The sequence below is a fragment of the Mastomys coucha genome, unplaced genomic scaffold, assembly GCF_008632895.1.
Source record: "Mastomys coucha isolate ucsf_1 unplaced genomic scaffold, UCSF_Mcou_1 pScaffold19, whole genome shotgun sequence".
NCBI classification, from domain to species: domain Eukaryota; kingdom Metazoa; phylum Chordata; class Mammalia; order Rodentia; family Muridae; genus Mastomys; species Mastomys coucha.
In genome coordinates this window covers 15,644,264-15,668,903 of record NW_022196901.1, presented here as the reverse complement: position 1 = coordinate 15,668,903, position 24,640 = coordinate 15,644,264, and the positions used below count along the sequence as shown (strand labels likewise).

The following is a 24,640-nucleotide window of genomic DNA, read 5'->3' as shown; positions in this document are numbered from 1 at the left end:
TTCCTCCTCTCTTATTAGTCCATGTTGGTCAGTGTGTTAGTCAGGGTTTCTATTGCTCTGAGTAAACACCATGACCAGAAAGCAACTTGGGGAGGAAAGGGTTTGCTCATCTTACATTTCCACAGTGCTGTTCAGTACTGAAGGGAGTCAGGACAGGAACTCAAACTGAACAGGAACCTGGAGGTGAGTGCTGACGCAGAGACCGTGGAAGAATCCTGCTTACTGGCTTATTTACCATGGCTTGCTCAGCCTGACATATAGAACCAGGGCCTCCAGCCCACAGATGCCACCACCTTCCATGAGCTGGGCTCTCGCTATTGGTCACTAACTGGGAAAAGGCCTTACAGCTGAGTCTTATAGAGGCATTTCCTCAGCTGAGGACCTTTACTCTCTGATGATGCTAGCTTGTGTCAGGTTAACACACAAAATCACCTAGTACAGTCATGCCACATCATTCTTCCCAACGTGTCTGTAAGGCTTCTGACAAGACACACAGACTTTCTTCTCACTGACTGCACTAGTGCTGTCCCTTTAGTTGAGTCACTTCTTGTACTCAAGTTGCACATTTTGTCTCTAGTTAGTACCTTAACTTCTAGAAATATGTCAGATATATCAGTTATCCTAACTGTAAAAGTTATGTTTTGCACATAGACATAGATAACAGGGATTTGAGAAGTTAAATAACTTCTATTTAGTATTTAGTTAAATAACTCCTATTTAGTATTTATATTTAACAGATAATAGAACTTGCATGTTGGAACTGAAACCCAAGCTCTGTTCTTTCTACTGACATCTAGAACAATCAATCTTAAAAGTTATTGAGGGGACTAAGGAGACTGCTCCGAGGTGAAGTCCCTTTGCACAGTACCCAGCTTAGTTTCTAGCACAGTGCTGATGGCTAGCCACCCTAATTCCACTCAGATATAAAACTCTCTTTGACCTCTGGGGGCATGAGGCACACACAGTATACATATGTCCATGGACTCATAAATGAAAATAAATAGTTTTTAGAATTACTGAGGCTTCTTTGGATCTTTGATTTATGCATGCTATTGCTTTCAATATTTCCTATAAGGTTAAAATTGGGGAAAATTTTTAAAGACATAGAATACATAGCTTACAAGTTTGTAAATACAGTCTTCTAATTACTGAATCTCTGTTTTTCATGAAGGAATCCCGTCGGCTCTATCAGTTTCATTACGTGAACTGGCCAGACCATGATGTTCCTTCATCATTTGATTCTATTCTGGACATGATAAGTTTAATGAGGAAATACCAAGAACATGAAGATGTGCCTATTTGTATTCATTGCAGGTACAAAATAATTTTCTAAATGTAGAGAAGTACAGTGTTTACATTTTGTGAAATAAGGTTTTACTTCTACATTAATATGATGGTTTATCATATCTTGAGCTTTTCCTAGCCCTATTATGGTATGTTTGAGAATAAGACTCTGTGAATTGATATAATCTAATCTGATTAATAGATTGTCTAAATGTTACCATAAAACAACATCATATTTCCTGATATGATCAGTGTCAGGCAAATTTTCATGAATTTCAGACTTTAAAAAAATGTATATAGATATAAACGGTCTTATTGATCTGAGATATCATTGGTCTCCAGAGAAGTGCTGGGTGTAGGGTACATACTTATAATCCCAAACCAAGGAGGCTAATGTGAAACTTACCCAGTTAGGGCCACCTCCAGGTAATGCTATCCCTTAGCAGAAAGAAGGGAAGGAAAGAAAGGGGACAGACACATACTAAACAGAAGAGTTTGAAAGGAGAATTCATTGCCAGTTACATAGCATACATGTCATTTGTAAGATACACCTGAATTTCAGAGCACTTACAATGTAGATTGTAAGGTGTTTTCCAACCGACAAACATCCTGTGCTGGTTTTTGTTCCTGAGGAGCAAGCTGTTGTGTCTGTACCACTGCTGTCATGCCCTGAAATTATAGTTTAAAAACTTCTGAAATCTCAAGCAAGCATGAAACTAGCATTCTTTCTTTTTTTTTTTTTTTAACCTTTTAAGGAATTATGGTGGGTGACATTTATTTATTGTTAAATATTTGAATCCCCCAGCTTTTTTTTTTTTGAGAATTGAAGGCTTATAACTGCATCTTGTGTAGACCAGGCTGGCATCAGACTTGTTAAATAGCCTCCACTGGCCTGCTTAGATTATAGATGTGTGCCATGATACCTGGCCTAGCACTTTTGTAGAAAGTTAAATATAAACTCTTGGTATATGTTTACTGGACATCTTTATTAAACTGTGCTGTGTAGCATAGCCCAAAATAATGATTTGTCCCCTTAGCAGGCTTGAGTTTAGCTATATCTCTATTAAACTGCTCTATAGAAATGTTTTCACTTTCTTCAGGGAATAGTTAAGTTCCAATTAGTCTCTGAAAATTCAGTCATGTGGTTTAGAGGTTAATTGTATAAAATAAGGCCGGCTGTTTTTAACTGAACTCATTGACCTGTTTTTATTGTCTGATTATTTTTCCTACTTATAAGCCATGAAGTATTTTAAATGAAAAGCAAAGAAGCATTCCAGTTGGAAGGACTATAGCCTTAATTTTTTCCATGTCTGGGAAATTAAGAATGTGTGCCTAAGCGTTTATAGGACTTCTATGTTCTTAAATATTGTGACTCCTTTGTTCCCTGTCTCATCTGACAGTCTTTCTACTCCAGTGAACTCCATATTATTTATGATAGAACTAACAAGTTCTGAAACCCTTTGCAGAAAGGTTTGTTAATGTTGTGTGGTTTCCTTGAATGACCACTACTTTTTTTTTTTTTTTAAAGGCAGGGACTTAATAGCCAAGGTGATCCTTGAACTTTTACCTCCCCATTGCTAGGATGGCAAACGAGGAAGAAACACCCTATCTAACTTAGTTTTAATTTAATTTAAAAGTATCCAAAGTCTTAACAAGACCCCATTTCCTAAAGGTCTCATAGTACACCACCCCCTAAAGGTCTCATAGTACACCACCCCCTAAAGTGCCACCTACTGAGGACCAGTGTTCAAATGTATGAGTCTATGGAAGACATTACTTATTGAAACCACCTCACCTGAGCATGTTTAAGGTCTACATGCATAGTGACTGGAAAAATGTTAGGGAGAAACAACTTTTAACAGAAAATAGAGTCAATCATGAAAATACAACTTTTGGAAGTAGCTTTACAGTATAGTCGTGATTATATTGTTCAGTAATGTATAGGATATTTCAAAACTCAATTTTAAAATTTCATTAGATAAATATGTATGTTTCCAAATAGTATAAAATTTACTTGATTCCTTAGGCAATTTTTCTATTTTCTATCTTTTTTTTTTTTAATTATTTATTTATTTATTTATTTATTTAAGTGAGTACACTGTAGCTATACAAATGGTTGTGAGCCTTCATGTGGTTGTTGGGAATTGAATTTTCTAGGACTTCTGCTCGCTTTCGTCTGTCTCTGCTCACTCAGTGCCTGCTTGTTCAGGCCCAACGATTTATTTATTATTATAAATAAGTATACTGTAGCTATCTTCAAATGCACCAGAAAAGGTGTCAGATCTCATTATGGGTGGTTGTGAGCCACCATGTGGTTTCTGGGATTTGAACTCAGGACGTTTGGAAGAACAGTCAGTGCCCTTACCTGCTGAGCTATCTCACTAGCCCCTATTTTCTATCTTAATATTTCAAAAGACCTTAGAATCAGAATTTCTCAAAAATCACACTGAATTGGTCCTGCTAAATTATTTGTATCTGTAATTGAATTTTATAAGAAGTAAATAAAGGAAACACAGCGTGGTAGTGCATGCCTGTAATCCTAGCATTCTGGAAATTGAAACAAGAACTATGACTAGGAGACCAGCATAGGCCCTGTCTCAAAAAAGATAAAAAAAGAAAAAATATCTCAGTGGTTAAGAGCACTGACTGCTTTTCCAGGGGACCCAGGTTCGATCTGAGCACTCAGATGGCAGCTTAGACCTCCAGTTCCAGGGGATCAGACATCCTCCTGTGCTTTCTCTGGGCTCCAAGTGTGCATGCATGCGGTGTCCAGACAAAACACTCATGCACGGAAAATAGTTTAAGTAAATGAAAATTTTCAGACATAAGAGATTATTGGTTAATTACTTTTTGTAAAAGGTTGATTTATTTCAATTTTGAAGTTTTCTTGCTCAGCTGGTATCTTTTGATTAGTAAAGAGGGCTGCCTCCAGGAGAATTTCTTTGCTGGTAGAAATACAGAAATCATCTAACAGATTAGTAGCTTTAAACAGTCTTTTCTCAAAAAACCAAAAAAAAAAAAAGTCTTTTCATAGTTAATTTAGTGGTGGTCAAAAAAGAAAACTTTTGTTCTGAAATTGAAAGGTAAACAAATAGTTTTAACTTGATTTTTTTTAACAACTTGATTGAAATTATTTTCTGTTCCATCCTGTTATCCAGCCAATAACTATAATTTATAAGCCTATTTCAGTAGGGTTTTTCTAGCTTTAAAAATTATTTATAGGGTGATAGTGGTACACAACTTTAACCCCAACACTTGAGAGCCAGAGGCAGGTGGATCTCTTGAGTTTGGGGCTAGCCTGGTCTACAGAGAGAGTTCCAGGACAGCCAGGACTTGCTACACAGAGAAACCATGTATAGATCCAAAAAAAAAAAAAAATGATGATTTTAATGCTGTTAGAAAACAGCTGGAGAGATGGCTCAGTCGTTAAGAGCACCAACTACTCTTTCAAAGGTCCTGAGTTCAAATCCCAGCAACTACATCGTGGCTCACAACCACCCATAAGGAGTTCTGATGCTCTCTTCTGGAGTGTCTGAAGACAGCTTCAGTGTACTTACATATAATAATAAATTAAAAAAAGAAAATGAAAACTGTGTGTTCACTGAAGTAATTTAAAAGCACATCTACAAAAGGAGAGAAAATGTATCCATTCAATATAAAATGTGTTTGTTTATAAACAATATAGGAATCTTAAAACATATCCCAAGCTGGCTGGACCTCATACTCATGCCTCAGCCGCCAAAGTGCTCCGTCACCATAGGCAGGCCTCCCACACCCAGCTCGAGAGCATATTTTACAAGAATGTATCTATTTAATTAAACATCATTTTAAAAAAAATGTATCTTCAGGAGCCGATGGTAATCAGCTGCCTTAGTGTATGGGATTGGGTCACTAAGGTCACTGCTGCTTCTGTGCACTGGTCCCTACACTTGAGGTTGTCTCTTTCCCATACCTACTACAATTTACTGGGTCTTCCTGACCAAAACAATAAAGCTATGTTGAGCATTATATTATGCTTATAACTATTGAGAATAATTCTATCTCTACAGAGGGTTACTGGCTAGAATTAGACTTATGGAGTTAAAGGGTTACAGGTTCTCTGTGAGCCACTTACTCTTAGAAATTGCTTGAATTACATTTTTAAATACTCAAATATTAATATTAAGGATGGTACTGTACTCTAATTTGTATTTGATTTACTATGGAGAATTGCATCAAATTTCTTATTGGGGCATAATGTTTAGCATACCTTTTATTTTTTTAAAAAAAATCAAATTGTTTTTTCTCAAATTTTGTACCCTTAGTGCAGGCTGTGGACGAACAGGTGCTATTTGTGCCATAGATTACACGTGGAACTTACTGAAAGCAGGGGTAAGAGTGTATCATATTCGGTTTATTGTTATGTTAAAATTATAGTGTGGGGGGGTTAGATATACTGTATTTCTAGGATTAGTTTTACCATATAGAGAGAAATGTGAGTAAGTGTATATATACGTTATAGCTGCCTTGAGATTCTAAACTGCACGCCATGGTGGGGTTTGTTTTCCATTGAGCGAATTCTTTCATGTGTAGTGTTTAAGAGTGCTGACCCCAGGGCCAACGTGCCTGAAATCAATTCTGGGCTTGTAATTCACTAGCCATGGTATTTTAGTTATGACAGTTGCTGTCAGCATTGTGGTTTCTACCTGTTATTTCTATAAGTTGTGTTTGAGGCTATGGAAGACAGGGGATCAGTGAGAGTCCCTTCTCTGTATGTGTATATGTTTCTTTTGCTAGTTCCATACTATGTTCATTTTCTCTGTGTTATAGGCAAATTTTATCTTTCATAGCTTGAAATTTGCTATGAATATGTCAGTCACGGGGTCTCATTATATGGTTCTGGCTTTCCTGGAACTTACTACACACACACATACACACACAGTGGCGGGGGAGGGAGACAGACACCAGGATGACCTTGAACTTGAACTCAGAGATCCTCCTGCTTCTTCCTCACAAGTTCTTGGATTAAAGGAATGTGCCACTATGCCACTGTGCCTGGATCTCATTTTTTTAAAGATTTATTTATTTTATGTATATGAATACACTGTAGCTGTACAGATGGTTGTGAGCCTTCATGTGGTTGTTGGGAATTGAATTTTAAGACCTCTGTTTGCTCTGGTCAACCCTGCGCTCTCCAGTTGGCCCTGTTCCACTCTCTCAGTCCCTGCTCTCTCTGGCCCAAAGATTTATTTATTATGCATAAGTACACTGTAGCTGTCTCACCAGAAGAGGGTGTCAGATCTCATTATGGGTGGTTGTGAACTACCATGTGGTTGCTGGGATTTGAACTCAGGACCTTCAGAAGAATAGTCAGTGCTCTTACCTACTGAGCCATCTTGCCAGCCCACCTAGATCTCATTTTTAACATGAAAGTAAAAAATTATGGGACTAGATTGATGGCCTAGCAGTGAAGAACACTTCCTGCTCTTGCCTGGGACCAGAGGTCAGTTCCAGTGGCGGCATATAACTTCAGTTTCAGGATGTCCAAGGCCTTCTGACCTCTGCAGGCTTCAGGCAAGCATCTGGTATACGTACGTACGTACATACATACATACATACATACATACATACATACATATGTGTGTGTATATGTGTGTGTAGATAAAATACACATTTTATATATATATGCTATATTATATTAATAGTATATAATATATTGATGTTATTTAGATATTAATATTTTATTTGGGAGGGTTTAGTTCTTAGATAGGGCTTCACTCTGTAGCTTGACTATTGTGAAATTCACTCTGTAGATCAGGCTTGCCTCGAACTCACAGAGATTCACCTGCCTCTGCCTCCTACATGCTGGGATTAAAGGCATGCAGCACCACCTCATAGCATAAATAAACATTTTTAAACTCAAAAGCTAAAACTGGGAAAGGAAGAGATAGAAAAAAAAAGAGATATTTAAATACTACCAAACAAAATTTGGGGGAAATTTTCAGAATATTTGAGTATTTGTTTGAAACATCACTAAAGTTGTATATTATAGTCCCTGATTGATTGATCTTAACATAAATCTAACCTAGGCCTTAGCTGGAACTGGGTATAAAAATGCTCTAATGCCTCTAGAGGCTACAGCTATAAAGCTTAAAATCATCCATTCATGCTCATCAGTCTTCCTCATTGCTCCCAAATGTTTCTATCAGACAACCAAATCTTACTCACTCCTTCCTGGTTCAGACTGCCATCTTTCCTGGAGCAGAAGTTGGGAGGGTACAAATGTGCCTCAAGATTGTAGTCTCAGTAGAATGTACAAATTGTCCAGGTGTCTTTACAGACATCACTTGGAGACGAAGCCTATGGATCTGCCTTAGTTCTTTCACCAAGGACACAGTGGCCTAGAGAGTAAAATCAAATTCTTTCCTATATTTATAGTCTGATTTCAAGTAACCTTATTTTAGGCTTTATCCATATTCACCTTCCAGTTCTTCAAGTAATCAGTTTCCCATGATTTTGACGAAATAACCTTTTATTCATGCTTGTGAGCTCACGTGCATGTCAGTATGGTATGTATATGTGCTCATTTGTGTACTGGTATACACACTAGCAAGTGGTGGTCACAGGTTGACTTCAGCTTACTTTCTGGGGCATTTGCCACCATTTTTTTGAGTTAATGTCTCTTGGTAAACTAGAGTGTAGCTAAGACTGCTGCTTCCTCAGCACTGGGGTTTCAGGCCCCACTTTGTCAGTTCTGAGAAACTGCAGCCAGGTCCTCATACTTACTTACATGAGCACTTCCCTGACTTGAGCCATCTTCTCCACCCCTTCTTAACTGTGTAATTTTTTTCCTCCATCAGCTTGTCGTGGTCTGTGTGTTTCCTGTGTTCTCTAGTCATGCTCTGTGGTGTAACTGCTGAGGATCGGATAAGCTCTGTCCACAGCACTGTCTTTGTGTGATAGGTAGAGCACAGTAAATATTTGCAGTTATCTATCATGTGTCTAAGGTCTCTGAAAACTTGGAGAGTATTTTACTTTTTTCTGACATTGTCTACAGTTACATGTGTTATATTCTTTGTTTTAGAAAATTCCAGAGGAATTTAATGTATTTAACTTAATACAAGAAATGAGAACACAAAGGCACTCTGCAGTGCAGACAAAGGTATAGTTGATATTTTTCCTCTGTATAAGTTAAACTTTCGTAAATGTTTCTCCTTGGATGGTCTTCACTATCTCCTGTTTTACCGTTTCTCTTTATAATAGGAGCAGTATGAACTTGTTCATAGAGCTATTGCCCAACTGTTTGAAAAACAGCTACAACTATATGAAATTCATGGAGCACAGAAGATCACTGATGGTGTAAGTATTCTTGGCTCACTAGCTTTGGCAGACTTGTGATCTTGTGCTGTAGCTGGGTGAGAAGGTCTGCAACAGGAGTTTTGGTTGGAGATTTTGGGGGGGGGGGGCAGAGGGTTCAAGACAGGGTTTCTCTGTGTAGCCTCTCAAGTTCTGGGATTAGAGGCATATGCAACAACCCTTGGCTGACAGGAGTTAACTTTTATCTGACCTGGGTCCTACTAACTCACTTTACTTTTTATCTGTTACAGTACAGATTTAGTGACTCAAAACAAACTGAATAATCTAAGTAAAATTTAAAAAGATCTTATGTCAAAGTCTACATTCATTATTGTTTCAAGTGCAAACTACCTTTTTAAAAACTGAACTGCGGCCGGGCAGTGGTGGCACACGCCTTTAATCCCAGCACTTGGGAGGCAGAGGCAGGTGGATTCCTGAGTTCGAGACCAGCCTGGTCGACAGAGTGAGTTCCAGGACAGCCAGGGCTACACAAAGAAACCCTGTCTCAAAAAAAAAAAAAAAACTTAACTGCATTATGTTCTCTTTGCTTTCACCCTCTACTGAATAATTATAAGTTGAGTTTACCTGAAATTTATTTTGGCATGGCAGTATGACATTTTGCAGGTTTTTGCATATGCTCCATTGCTTGTTTGTGTTGTGAGTCAGTCTTGCTATGTAGACCAGGCTGTTGCAGGTTCTCTAGCCTCAGCCTCCTTGAGTATGGGGATGTAACCATCATGCCTAATGGATTACATGCTCTTTAAGAACAGAGTCATACGGCCACCAGTAAGCCCCTTTTTGTCATGTTGTAACTCATTGCTATATTGGCCTTAAATGCTCTTACTGGAGCTGCAGATTTTTAAATTTATTATTAAGGGGTATGCGTTTGTGTGTATACAACACAATGTGGGGTTAGGGATACATACCACAATGTGGAGATAATGTGTCAGTCAACGAAAATTATTTTTCCTGTAATTTTAGTGAAACTTTTTTCCCCCTTGGCAGAATGAAATTACTACTGGAAATATGGTCAGTTCCATTGATAATGAAAAACAAGACTCTCCTCCTCCAAAGCCACCAAGGACTCGAAGGTATTGTGTGCTTAGGGAGTTCTCTCTAAAAGGACTCTTACTCTCCTGACCTAACGAAAATGACAAAATCTGATCTTTTTTTTTTTTTCCAAGACAGGGTTTCTCTGTGTAGCCCTGACTGTCCTGGAACTCACTCTGTAGACCAGGCTGGCCTCGAACTCAGAAATCCACCTGCCTCTGCCTCCCAAGTGCTAGGATTAAAGGGTGTACCACCACTGCCCGACTTATTTCTTAGTTTTATAACTTTTTTTTTTTTAAGATGTAGGACATTTGGCAATTATTTGTTATTGATAAGCTAAAGTTTTTGTTTGATTTTTATATACAATGTCAGTAGTACACTATACCGAAATACATATTTTAGTGTTAGAATAGGAAATATTCCCTTAGCTTCCTTTAAAATGGTCTCTTAGGATAGGAGGACTCTGTAGAACCAGGGAGTCAGAGAACTGTTCATGTTTCAAGAAGCTGCCGAGATACTGTCTTGACCAAGGTTTACTGAAGGCTCGTTTATTCTGGGTATAGCACAAAGGAAAGAAACAAGACTAGAAGACAGTGTTGTAGAGGCTTAGAGGAGAAAGCATTTTATTTTGTTTGTTTAAAGTTTGGTTTGACAGTGCTAGGAAAGGAACTCAGTGCTTCCCCCATGGGAGACAAGCATTCTCCTACCAGGCCGCATGCCCAGCCCTGAGCAAACATAACATGAATGTGTGCTCCCAACAGTGTGCCGCCCAGGAGACTGGGTGCAAAACACAGCATTTAAGACATTAAGAATAGGATTACAATTAAGAGATGCAAGTAAGGAGGTATGGGTAGTTCACGTCAAAACATTTAGAACTGTCTAACCTGGGAGGCTCACAAACAGCATAGGATGTATGGGAAAATTCACTTAGGAACTTGAAAAAAAGCAAGTATAAAATAAGATGATGCTGGATGTCAAATCAGCATTGATGAAGCTGAGGCAGATTTGGGGATTATTGCAAACTGAAATCTGGGCTACATGTTGGGTTTTTAATGACTTGTTTAGATTTATTCAGTTGACCTTAAGGGTACTTTATCTGCATGTATGTATATGCAGATAAAACCCCAAGTGTGTATGTAAGAAGGTGGCATCAGATCCCTTAGAACTGGAGTAATGGGTTGTTGTAAGCACTTGTGGGTGCAGGGAATCAAACCCTGGTTCTCTGGGAAAGTAACTGTTTTTAAATGCTAAGACATCTCACCAGCCTCAAGTTTAACTTTTTAAAAGACAACTGTATTAAATTCAAATAAGTTGTGTTAAAGAGGTTTATTTATAAAGTAGTAGACAGTGGAAAATAGAATTTTAAATAGAGGTTTATTATTTTAGTTTAAAAAAGCAAAAATAGCCAGGTGGTGGTAGTGCACACCTTTAATTCCAGTACTTGGGAGGCAGAGGCAGGTGGATTTCTGAGTTCAAGGGTAGCTTGGTCTACAGAGTGAGTTCCAGGACAGCCAGGATTACACAGAGAAACCGTGTCGCGAAAAAAAAGAACAAAAAAGATTATAGCGTTTCAGACCAGGCGTGTACCCCGGCTCCTGGAAGGGAAAGGCAGAAAGATGAGAAGTTCAAGGTCAGGCCTGTCAGGTAGTTCAGTGTATAAAGTCACTCAGTGTCAAGAGAGTCTAATGATCTGAGTTCAAAGCCAGGTGTGCCTGCCACTGTGGTCCATACATAGCCACACGTCCACATCTCACACACAGATAACAGTTTATTTCCACTAGTTAAAAAAACTGGATAGGGAGATAGATGGCTTAGTGATTAGAGAGCTTGCTACACAAGCATGAGGACCTGAGTTTGGATCTCCAGCACCTCCATCAAACATTTGGCATGGTGGTGTGTGCACTAACCCCACCATTAGAAGGAGGGAAAGATAGAAACAGGCAGATCCCAGGAGTTCAGTTTGCAGCCAGTCTAGCCAAAAAGGCTGCTTCAGGTTCAATGAGAACCTGTGTCAAAAGAGAAAGTAGAGCATGATAGAAGTTCCTGAGTTTGATCCCTGGCCTTCACATGAGCATAGGCAGCTACACACACACTCACACACACACACCCTTACATACATAACAACTCATGGATTTGAATAGACTGATAAGTAGGTGCAGTTAAGAATGTGTATTTTTGGCTTTTGGCTTTTTTTGTATATTTAGTCTTTAATCCTGCCATTAAGGAGGCAGAGGCAGATGGATCTCTGAATTTGAGGCCAGCTAGGGCTACACAGAGAAACTTTGTAATCAGTCACCTTACTTTTAAATGTTAAACATTGTTGAAGCCCTATTTGTTGTCCTCAGTTGCCTTGTAGAAGGGGATGCCAAGGAAGAAATACTACAGCCACCAGAACCTCACCCGGTGCCACCCATCCTGACGCCGTCGCCACCTTCAGCCTTCCCAACCGTTACCACTGTGTGGCAGGACAGTGACAGGTACCATCCAAAGCCAGTGCTGCACATGGCCTCACCAGAGCAGCACCCAGCCGAGCTCAGCAGAAGCTGTGATAAACCAGTGGACCTAACGGGGAAAAGTGAAGCAGCCATTGAGCACATGGATAAAAAGTTAGAGCGCAATTTAAGTTTTGAGATTAAGAAAGTCCCTCTCCAAGAAGGGCCCAAAAGTTTTGATGGGAACACACTCTTGAATAGGGGACATGCCATTAAAATTAAATCTGCTTCATCTTCTGTTGTTGACAAAACCTCTAAAGCACAGGAGATAAGTTCAGGTGATCTACACGCTGAGGATGTGTCTCAGAATTCCTGTGCAGACTGCAGTGTGGCACATTCAGACAGAGCTCCTGATTCTTCAGAAGAGCCCCAGAAGAACTCACACACACCTCCACGGCCAGACTGCTTGCCCCTTGATGGACATGGAACACGGTCACTTCATGGACCTGAAAATGTCACACCCGTACTTGACTCACCTGAAGGCCAGTCCCCAGATAATCACACTCAGACTCTGAAAACTGTGAGTTCCACACCAAGCTCTGCAGCAGAAGAGGAAGCCCACGATTTTACGGAGCACCAGAACAGCTCCCCTCTGAGAGCTCCTCTCAGCTTTACCAACCCTCTTCACTCTGACAACTCAGACTCAGAGGAAGGGAGCTCTGATGGTGCTGTGAGCAGGAACAAAACTAGCATTTCAACAGCAAGTGCCACAGTGTCCCCTGCCAGCGCTGAGGGTGCTTGCACTAGGAGAGTGCTGCCAATGTCCATTGCCAGACAGGAAGTAGCAGGAACGCCACATTCAGGTGCTGAGAAAGGTAATACGGTGTCTGACACTTAAGCTCTCTATTATCTGCCCATCTTTGTTCGGAGCATTTAGCAGTCAGCTCATTATCACTCCACACCACACTTGAACCTGGTAACAAAAGTTAGTTGTTTTTTAGATAACTTTTTTTGTTTATTTGTGGTTTAGTTTTGGTTTTTGAAGACAGGGTCTCTCTGTGTATTCCTAGACGTTCTGGAACTCACTCCAAATCACAGAGATCTGCCGGCCTCTGCCTCCTAAGTGCTGGGATGTCCCACTACACCCGGCCAGATATCACTCTTTTTAAGGATTTTAATTCAGAGTCTTTTCTTCTCTCCAACTAGTGTAAATGTCCATAATTACCAGAATTGTTTTACAGAAGTACACAACCTTATTTAACATCTCTGCACTTATATTAGTATGTTTTTATTCTACTCTCTTATACTACATTCCAATCACGGGTTCCCCTCTCTCCTGCCTTTCTTCCCCCACCTCTTCCCCCTTCCCCAGATCTTCCCCTCCCCACCAAAAGAGCAGGCCTCCCAGGGATATCAGCCTACAAGCTACAATAAGACCAAGCACATACCATCACATTAAGGCTGGACAGGGAGGAAAAGGATCCCACACACACAAAAAAAATCAGGGCCAGCCCCATGTCCTTACATTTTAATTAAAGTTTATATTATTGTTAACCATGATTTGATCATTGTGTTGATGGAATTAGTGATACAAATAAGTATAGAACCTTTGCTTAGCCATCTAATTTCACCTGTGCTTCCTGTAAATACTTAATAGTCCTATTTTCCTATCATTGACTACAAATAACTTTTTTGTTTTTTTGTTTGTTTTTTTTTTTTTTTTTTTTTTTTTTTTTTTTTTTTTTGGTTTTTCGAGACAGGGTTTCTCTGAGTAGCCCTGGCTGTCCTGGAACTCACTTTGTAGACCAGACTGGCCTCGAACTCGGAAATCCACCTGCCTCTCTGCCTCCCAAGTGCTGGGATTAAAGGTGTGCGCCACCACCGCCCGGCACAAAATAACTTTTTAAAGAACTCTTTTCATAAATGCTTACAAATAAAGTTACTTTGAGCTGGCAAGTTAACCCATAACTACTCAGCTAACTAGAGGCAGTTTTGTTCATTCAGAATGTATATGCCCTGCTACCAGGTCTGTCCCTTAATGGTTCTTCACTAAGCAGTTTGCTATGTCAAGCGTGTGCTCACTCACGCTGTAAGATTTTGATAGAGGGTTTCCTTATGTAGGCTGGCCTGGAACTCAGGATCTTCCTGGCTCCTTTGCACTGGGATTCTAGTTTGATTCACCATGTCTGCAATAGAGCATTGGTTCTTGAAATCTTCATGGTGTCTTTCCTCTTGCTTTTTTTTTTTTTTTTTTTTTTTTTTTTTTTGAGACAAGGGCTTGCAACTTTATCTTTCTGGCCCAGTCCTCTATGCTCTGAGATATCCAGGAATGTACTATCATTGACTGTCACAGTAAAGTTATTTTTCCAGGGATAGAGTGATGGCTCAATTATCAAGAGCACTGGGCCTCTTCCAGAGTACCCTGGTTCTGTTCCCAGCATCCACATGGCAGCTCACAGCTGACTATGTAACTCTAGGGGATGTATCACTCTCACACAGATATGCATACAGGGAAAACACCAATGTGCATAAAATAAAAATAAATAAGTAAAAAAACAAGTAGACTTATTTTTAATTGTTCCTAATTACTTACCTTGTAGATTATATCATGTACTGTTTATTTTATAATTGATTATTATTTAATTTGTTACTTGTTTTGTAAAGTAACTGACATAAAAATGTTAGGAAATTTTGTATTAGAATTTGTTAGTGAATTAACCCAAATATTTTGTATTTGTAACAAAAATAATATTTTGTATAAGTTATTGCCTGACAGAATTTTTCACAATGAATTCTTTCATTAGTTCCCTCTTTCCTCCCCCCTCTTCCTTTCTTTCCATGTACCCAGGGTCTATTCGTGCCAAACATGTGCTATGAATTTTTACTTCATTATTTTTTCAGGCCCAAAATTTTACTCAGATTTGACTTGAGTAGGTGCCACACACTGTGTAATGTTCAGAAGCCTTTGGTAAAACAAGACAGTCTCTAGTTGAATAAGTCTTGGCTACTGGGAATTAGACTTGAGTCTCTTACATGATCCAGCCTGGAGCTCTAACTCCAGTCATGATTATGTGAGGTCTATAGAAAGCTTGAAGTGTGTGAAAGGCCATTTATAGATCCAAGGAGAAGCATGCAGTTGAGAAGCAAGGACCACAGTTAGAGAACAGAATTCTTGGCAAGTGATTATCAAGAAAGAACCTGATAGGTACTGAGCAGTGTGCAGAACTTAGTCCCAGTACTGTATGTCCTTCCCTGAAATAACTGCTTCTTACTGTGGTCAGTGAAGAGAGGACAAGGAGGAACCATGCTTGTTGGCTTACTTTCTCAGTGCCACTCTAGGTAGATCTATCAAGTATTGTATTGGGATTCTGGACTGAAGGCTGTACTTTGTGTGATGTCACCAGCTCTATAAGCATGAGGGACTCAGGCGGCCAGCCTCAATGCTTGTTGAAAATGTACTTAAATGCAGAGCGGTGATGGCGCACGCCTTTAATCCCAGCACTTGGGAGGCAGATTGTTCATCGTAAACATGGGTGCATAACAACTCCTCGAGGTGGACCAGAGACTAAATACCTTTTGCAGGAAGGAATGTCCAGGAAAGGAAGCTTATTGGCTAAACTCTCAGGATTCATCTAGATACTTGTTAGCATGGAGAACTGACCACAGGTCACGTTTCCTATGTGGGAAGTGTGCCACTTGTTCCAGGCCAAGAGTCTGGTAGGGAGTAGGGAACCGCCTACCATCTTAGCTGGGTGCCTGGGTGCCTCGGACTCTGCACCTGCTCAACTTTACCGAGTTCCCTGCATAGTTCACTGTCCCATAGCACATGGTGTGCCACAGTTCACAAAAGTTAAGCAGTCCAGTCATTAAGGAAACACTGGCTTTAACCAGGGGAGCAGCTTTCTGCTTTGCACACGAAGCGTCATCAGGAAACCCAGCAAGCCTCACAGTGCAATCAGTAATGGCTTCAGGTTCCTACAGACGTTAGGAGGCATTTGCTTTACATGGTAATGGACTCTACCCCTTTGCTTAGTAAGCCTCTTGACTCTTGATCATGAGTTGAGTGGTAATAATGTTTGAAACTAATTTTTTTAGTGTTTTATGTTTATTCTTTTAAGACTTCAAGGAAGTTAGTTCTCTGTTGTTTAGATGATATTTTACTAATCGCAGTTGTCTGGATTTTGTGTGTTTAATTTAGATGCTGATGTTAGTGAGGAGTCACCACCCCCCTTACCTGAACGGACTCCTGAGTCTTTTGTCTTAGCAGGTGAGCGTAGTGAGAATTTCTTCTACATGGCTGGGTTTAATCTACCAACTATTATATATACTGAGGAATTAAAATCAAAATTAAGTTTTAATTAATGCTGACAGGTCTTTATTACTCACTTGGAAGCTCTTTAAGTAGTATTTTTCCATACTCAAAGTTGCTAAGTGATTATGTTTGTGATAGTCATTGGAAACTACTATAATTAAGGCAAATACAATTTCAAATGTATTCACAGCGAGCATAGTTGGTGTTTCATTCACTAATCCAGACTGCTTATGCTGCTTCACTGCTTAGTGAATATAAGCTAACTTGTTGTCAATGGACATGTTTATGAAAATAGTTTCTAAAATTCATATGATTTTTTTCTATTGACTTTAATAAACAAAATTCAAGGACTAAAGACAAAAGTTTTAATATTGATATTTCCTTTTTTGTTGCCTAGATATGCCTGTAAGAACCGAATGGCATGAGTTTCCAAGTCAAGAGTGGTCTGAACAAAGGGAATCTGAAGTGAGTTGTTTGGGAACTGGAATAGCTCTCTGTTAGCTCCACCTGAAAGCTTGTTACCCTCAGTTAGCAGCTTCCTGTTAGCTCCACCTGAGAGCTTGTACCCTCAGTTAGCAGCTTCCTCCATTCCTGTTCTTGAGCATTTTTAATTAGTGTTTTTACAGATGTTTGTTTGTTTGTTAGTTACTTTTTGAGACAGGGTCCCCTATAGTCAGACTGTTCTCAAACTCACCTTGTGCCCAGGGCTGGCTTTGAACTGTTGACCCTCCTGCTTCTACTGTATCAGTTCAAGGACTGTATATATTATACATATGCACTACCACATCAGACTGTGTACTCAGATTAAAAGCTGATATAAAATGTCAGATACAGCTTTTTTTTTTTTTAAGATACACTATATTTTAAAAAGAACTCTGTGGCATTCATAAGGCCATCTCTTCCAACTGTTATTTGGTTGGATTGTTTTTGAAAAATTCATAAATTAGACTATGTTTTAAATCATTTTGGAGGTATGAATAGGGCTCAGTATTTGAGGGAGTAAACCACTATAACTAGATTTTGTGCCCCTATCACAACCACCCTAGGTTTATTTTATATTCAGGAAAAACTACGTAGTGGTAACTTGGACTCATGAACACCACCATTTGATAACATATAGTAGATTACAGCTCTTTTCCTCCATGCACTAGCTAGGTAGGGGTGTTGGTTTTGTTTTCATGCAGAAGTTTCCCTTTATAGTGTATATGCATGAAGATGCAAAGAGCTGTGGAGATAGGTTAGTGGCTAAGAGCAATTGCTACTCAAGCACGAGGGAGGGTCTGCTGTGCCCAGCCCCAGTGCTGCACAGCTGGAAAGGCAGGATAAGCACTGAGGCCTTTTAACTACCAGCCTGCATCCAGATTCAGTGAGAGACTCTGCCTCAGAGCCATAAGGCAGAGAGTGGTAGAGCAGAATGCCCGAAGACATCCTCTCAGCTCTGTACACACACACAAACAGGAAAAACTTTAAGTAAAGCATAACAAAATCGTAAGCATAATGATACACCATTGCCTTCTTTTTCTTTGATATTGAAAATCAAGATACAAATCAGGCATGGTAGTGCATGCCAGTAATCCTAGCACTTGGGGAGGTGGAGGGAGGAAGGTCGGGAATTTGAGTCCACCCTTGGGTACATAGTGAGTTTGAAGCTAGCCTGGGCTATGTGAGATTCATTTTTTTTTTAAGATTTATTTATTATTAAAAATAAGTACACTGTAGCTGTCTTCGACGCACCAGAAGGGGCATCAGATCTACTATGGGTGGTTGTGAGCCACCATGTGGTTGCTGAGATTTGAACTCAGGACCTTTGGAAGAGCAGTCAGTGCTCTTACCCCTGAGCCATCTCACCAGCCCAAGATTCTATTTCAAAAATTAAATAACAAGAAGGAGATTTTATATATATATATATATATATATATATATATATATATATATATATATATATATATACCTACCTTAATTTCTTGGCATATATTCCTATAATAAAGTGTTCTATTGCACATAAAATGAACTTTCTGAAATGACTATAAAATGTCTTTGCAGGGCCTGATAACCTCTGGGAATGAAAAACATAGTAAGTATTTTTACTGGAGACTTTACAGATTATTTATCTAAAATAGCACATACCTTGCTTTATTGTCTTTTATATTCCTGTATATGGAGGTCTCTAGGATAACTGCTTGAGGAAACAATTCTGTGATATAATTCTTCTAAGCTGACTCACCCATAGATATTATTGATCTGAATTGGAAAGTCATGGGTAGGGACATTTATTATCAGAAGTTAAGGATTTATGTGTTGCTTCTTGGATATTTGTTGTATTTTTTATTGTTTATTAAAATATCTAGAAGCTATGGGTATAGCTCTAATTGAGCACATAGTTGACAGTCTAAAGTCTAGGTTTACTCTGTAGCACAAAAATTAACAACAGTGACTTAGAAGTTCATTTCTGTTTAAGTAAGTGCTCTAGATTGACCAGCAAGTTGGAATGTGTCCATAGCTGTTGAGGGTGTTTATGTTTATTTGAAATAAATCAGTAGTTAATACTATCAAGTTAGAGATTTGTATTTGACTGAGGATATCTCAGTGAGTGCCTAGCATGCCTAAAGTCCTAATTTCCCGACCCTTCATAAATCAGGCATGGTGGTACATTCCTGCAATCCCAGAACTTGGAGGGAGCATGAGGATCAGAAAGTCAAAGCCATACAAAACTGTCTCAAACTGGAGGGAGGGAGGGAACGGTTGAAGGATTGCACCATCATAAAATAGAAAAGGTTATTATTGACACTGCTGTTACTGTAATAATGCTAGTTCCCAGGACTGCTGCTCTTCTCACACATCTACAGTAGGGCTCTTTTCTATGCTCCAGATAGCGTCATCTCCTGTCCTCTGCCTTTCTAAACCATGACTTCTAAAGCCGAGTGCTGTTCCTGGACGACCTTCGCTTGACTAAGATTGAGACTTTAAATCTGCATCCTCTTTCAACCTAAAGGTGGCCCTGAGGACCTCACCACCTCTCATTATCTCTCCTGTTCCCATCATATCCGCCTATAATCTTATTATGAAGTTCACCACACTACTAAGATGATTTATGCATGTCTCTTAACTAGGCCAGCAACTGGAAGGCTATAACCCCCAGGTCCTGTCCTACTCTTGGTAGGACTTTGTGTACCTTTGAGCTGAACTTGTTTGTTTGTTTTAGAAAATTGTTTTAAGGCTGACTGGTGAGATGGCTCCCAGGGTAAAGGCCTATGTTTAATCTCTAGGATCCACGTGGTTAGAGTTAGCCACTCCTGAAAGTTGTCCTCTGACCTCCACACACATGCTGTGTCATTTGCATTGCCATAAGTAATAAATGTACATGGTTTAAAAGGAAACCAAGTAGGGCCTGATGATGATGCCTGAAGTTCTAGCATGTAGGAAGCAGGCAGTGGGGATTAGGAGTTAGAAGCCAACCTGGGCTACATAGCAAGACTCTGCTTTAGCAAAATGGAAAGAAAACAAAGAAAAATGGAATTAGGGTTGGGCAAAGAATAACACAACAAACCTTACATTTGTTGACTTTTCTCTAGTGTATAAATTCCATAAGGACAAGGAACACCTTTAGACTTATCTGGGTTTCCAGAAAGGTTTTCTGCTGTAGTGAATGAGAATGATAGAAACTGCGAAGGAGGCTGTGTGTGCTGCTTACCTGTAATCTCAACACTCTAGAGGCAGAGGCACATGAATCTCCAAGTCTGAGGCCAGCCTGGTTTACTACCAAGTTCCCTCTCGAAGGAAGGAAGGAGGAAGAGAGAAGAGGGAAGGAAGAAGTTGTAGAAGAATTAATCTTATTTTTTTTTAAGTAATCTTTTCATTGCTCTTTAAATTAGTAAAATAACAACAATTTAAACAAGAAGACTTCAGAAGAATTAGTTTTGGCATGGGGAGTAGGGCATTGAAATTGCCTAGCAGTTAGAGACCTGTTTGACTGTAGCCACTTTAAGAAAATATAGCATGCCATGTTTGGGATTGATGAAATGTGGTAAGTACACAAGAAAATTCCCATTACAGACTTGTAGACTGCCTGACTTGAAGCTGGCTGTAGTTCATGCTTCTGATTCTAGCATTCAGGAGGCTGGGACAGGAGAGCTGAAGCTTTAAACCAGCCTGAGCTATGTAATGAGATTGTCTCAGAACACCACCACACACACACACACACACACACACACACACACACACACACACACGTCACCCCTCTCCTTGTATTTATCATGGAGTCTCTAGAAATGACAGCCATAAAGTGAAACTTTCTCTTTTATTCTATACCATTCCTCCAGCAAAGTGATGTGAATGTGCTGCTGCCTTAGCGATGGTGACTAATAAGGACTTTTTATCTTAGACGCAGGGGGCATCCACACAGAGGCTTGTGCAGACTGTCCACCTACTTTCAGTGACAAGAAAGAGCAAATAACAGAAAGTCCAACAGAAGTCACAGATATTGGTAATTTACTTCATGATTCTAAAAGCCAGGCATAATGATGCTTGTATCTGTCCTTTCCCATCTCTTTGGATTAGTTTTGGTTGGAAATACATTTTGTTAAGTATTAGAATGGCTATACGAGCTTGCTTCTTAGGTCCATTTGTTTGGAATATCTTTTTCCAGCCCTTTACTCTGAGGTAATGTCTATGCTTGATATTAGGGTATGTTTCTTGTATACAGCAGAAGAATGGATCCTGTTTTCACTTCCATGCATATATTTTGTTAGTCTGTGTCTTTTGATTAAGGAATTAAGACCATTGATATTGAGAGACACTGATGATCAATGATTGTTAATTCCTATTGTTTTAGTGGTGGTGGTAGTGGTGTCTGTCTGTCTCTGTGTATCTGTGTGCAAGCGTGTGCGCAGCTGTGTTGAAGCATTCAGGGCCTCTATGGTAGGATTCCTGCCTCTGGTGGTCACACACTGCCCTGGCTATTATTGTGTTCTTATGCTGGCATCTAGGCACCTGGGTTTGGAGTGATTATTAATCTAGGTGCTGATTTCTGGGTTTGTCTTTGTTGGGTGGGTATTTTGTTCCTTGGTTTCTATTTCTTCTATATTTTCAGAGTGTAATGGCTGTGTTTTGCCTGTTTTATTGGCCTGCTCTACTGATGTACTTACAGAGAATGCTTGCTGGTGTTGGAGACTGGAGAAGAGGGGTGCCGGGGGGGGTGGTCTGTGGCATTGGGAGGCATGGACAGGGTGGAAGGGAGGCTGCAGCTGGTATTCTGTTGTAATGGTAGGGGTTACCCTGATAATTGGGTTTGGGGGAACAGCTATGGATCTATTCTTAGATGTATTGTTAAAAAATACTTTTTAAAAGTCCTTTTGAATATTAATTTGTTATTGTGGGTTTTTATTTTTTTATTTTTTTATGTTTTGGCAATAGGTTTTGGTAATCGCTGTGGAAAACCTAAAGGACCAAGAGATCCACCTTCAGAATGGACATGATTCAGGGAGTTAAAAGACACTTTAAATTATACTGGAAAATTCAAGTGCCACTGAAAGCCAGATTTATAGTATTCCATCTTTAAATGTGGGACTGACAGCAGTGTAGATTGTTACCTGATGTTTTTGCTGGGACCATCTGCCTGCCTTATACTACACTTAGGAAAAGTATTACATATTGTTTATTTTGTAACTTCAAGTATTATTGCCTTAATGTCTCTTAACCCTGTTACAAGCTGCTTGTAGACCTGTTAATATAGTAATACTTTTATGATAAATTGAGTTAAAGGACTACTCTTTTGCTGTTTTATCATGTATGCATTATTTTGTATATGTACAGGGCAAGTAGGTATATAATTTGATAAAAGTTAAAGTCCTAAAATATTATTAACAGAAGATGTAAGAATTTCTGCATGGTCTAAGTCTTTGTGTATCTTACTTGTAAATTATTTGCCCTGAAGTTTTAGAAAACAGTTTCTGAATTTTAAACTTGCTGGTTTCATGCAGCCAGCATTGCAGGTTATCAGATCAAAGATTGTAATAATAATACATTTTGTAAATTGTAAGCAAAAAGTTATTTTTATATTATATACTGTCTAATTGTTCATCCTAATGGTTCTTGTTTTCATCTAGTCATGGAGATTCAGTAAGTGCCTTGGAACAATATTGAATTCTCTTAGCTCGTGTGTGTTACTTTAAAATTTGAATTCAACTGGGGTTAGAAGACTATCAGAATATATGTATGTTTCAGGATATTTGACCTGCCATTAAAAAAAAAACAAAAAACAAAACAGTTTTACACTGCTACATCTTGTATTGTTTTTTTAATTCTGAAAAAAAGATTTGTATAAATTATGTATATGTATATATGCATCTGTGGTGTTCTGTGTGTGTGAGTGCTGGGTCCTCCCAGAGCTGAATTACAGGAGATTGTGAGCTGTCCAGCGTGACTGCTGGGACCTGCTAGGGTTCTCTAGAAGAGTGATGAGCCACCTCTCCAGCCCTCATTCTTATCTTTTAAGTCATGATTGTGGGTAGGGTTTAATCACTTCCTTATGGAATAGGAAGGCGTAGAAACAAAGCCGCATGCCTGTAGGCCAGTACATGGAAGACTGTGGTAAGGGGGTCATTTGCTCACTTAAACTCGGAAGGTTTGAAGTTTGTGCAGCATAATGAGATTTAGCCTATGAAAGGGTAAAATGGGACTAGAAAGTACTCTCTGAGCAGATCATGGCTGTGCCCGTTCGCAGCACCTATCAGTGTGACAGAACACCAAGTAAGGCTGGCTGGGTCCTGTGTTCCCTCCCATCCACACTCAGGGATTGACTTAGACATTATGTTTTCCCTGTGCTTACAAAAGAATGGAGAAACCATGAGACTGAAGGGAACTGAAGAAACTAATGAGGTTGTGTTAGCACTTACTGTTTCTATGTTAGTTATGTTTATGTTTGTGACTTCTGTCAAGTTGGTTTTTGATTTGGGGGCCAGGATCTCTTGTATTCCAGACTAGGTTCACCTTTGTTATGTAGCTAAATTGGGCCGTGATTTGCTGCTGATCCTGCTGTCTCAGCCTCCTAAGTGCTGGGATTATGAGATGTGCTCTAGGGTTTATGTTAGCATTTTAAAAGCAAATGAGTTTCATGTTGATTGCTAAAATATGAGAAGTTTTCATGTATTTTAGTTATTAGAAAATGGTGGTCCAACCAACCAAGGAGCCTGGAGGGATCCACTGCTCCAGGTACATATGTAGCAGAGGATGGCTTTGTCTGACAGCAGTGGGAGGGGAGGCCCATGGTCCCAGGGAGATCTGATGCCCCAGCATAGGGGGATGATGGAGCTGTGGGGTGGGGGTGGGAGGGAGCACCCTCATGCAGGTAAAGGTGAGGGGGAAGGGCAGGTGGCGGTTGGTAGACGGTTAACAAGGAAGTGGGATATTATTTGCGATGTAAACAAATGGCATGATTAGTTAGAAAAGAAAAAAGAAAATGGTGGTCTAGTAGATACTTGACAGTTAAAAGATACAAATATCTTTAAATTGTCTTAGTGCCCACCTGGTAAGATACTTACTAATAAAGCTTGAACTGATAAGAAATGCAACTGAAAAAAAGAATTTTAGGAGCTAAAGAGATAGTTGCAGAGGCAGGCGGATTTCTGAGTTCGAGGCCAGCTTAGTCTACAGAGTGAGTTCCAGGACAGCCAGGGCTACACAGAGAAACCCTGTCTTGAAAAACAAAACAAAAAACAAAAACAAGAGACAGTTTAGTCAATAAAGTGCTTGTCACACAAGCACAAGGACCTGAGTTCACATCCCCGTTTCTCAACATAAAGAGCCAGGTGTGGGCCAGGCTTGGTGTTGCGCACATTGAATCTTCGAAGGTGGGATACAGAGGCAGGCAGAGCTCAGGGAGTTTGAGGCCAACCTGTTCTACATAGCAAGTTTCAAAGCAACTTCTAATTGTTAGAGAGGTGGAAACAGGAGACTTCCTGAAACTTTCTGATTCGGCATTCTATCTGAATCACAGAACTGATTTCAGGTTTGATGAGAATTATCCCCCAAAACACAGTAGGTAAGAGGCAAGAGAGGCCAGGTGGTGGTGGCACAGGCCTTTAATCCCAGCACTTGGGAGGCTGGGAGGCAGAGGCAGGCGGATTTCTGAGTTTGAGGCCAGCCTGGTCTACAGAGTGAGTTCTAGGACAGCCAGGGGTACACAGAGAAACCCTGTTTCCAAAAAAAAAAAAAAAAGAGGCAAGATCGC

General features: G+C 39.7%; 1 protein-coding gene across 3 annotated transcripts in view; it reads left to right on the top strand.

The window, feature by feature from the left end:
• Window positions 1-22,691, top strand: part of Ptpn12 (protein tyrosine phosphatase non-receptor type 12) — a 70,232-nt gene extending 47,541 nt beyond the window's left edge. For all 3 annotated transcript variants that reach the window (XM_031380073.1, XM_031380072.1, XM_031380074.1), the window contains 11 exons: window positions 1,172-1,314; window positions 5,589-5,655; window positions 8,348-8,425; window positions 8,527-8,622; window positions 9,625-9,710; window positions 12,015-12,976; window positions 16,300-16,368; window positions 16,811-16,878; window positions 18,457-18,487; window positions 20,795-20,896; window positions 21,826-22,691. In XM_031380073.1, the coding sequence (XP_031235933.1) occupies window positions 1,172-1,314; window positions 5,589-5,655; window positions 8,348-8,425; window positions 8,527-8,622; window positions 9,625-9,710; window positions 12,015-12,976; window positions 16,300-16,368; window positions 16,811-16,878; window positions 18,457-18,487; window positions 20,795-20,896; window positions 21,826-21,887 (1,764 nt within the window). In that variant the 3' untranslated portion in view covers window positions 21,888-22,691. The remainder of the gene's footprint in view (window positions 1-1,171; window positions 1,315-5,588; window positions 5,656-8,347; window positions 8,426-8,526; window positions 8,623-9,624; window positions 9,711-12,014; window positions 12,977-16,299; window positions 16,369-16,810; window positions 16,879-18,456; window positions 18,488-20,794; window positions 20,897-21,825) is intronic.
• Window positions 22,692-24,640: the final 1,949 nt, after the last annotated feature.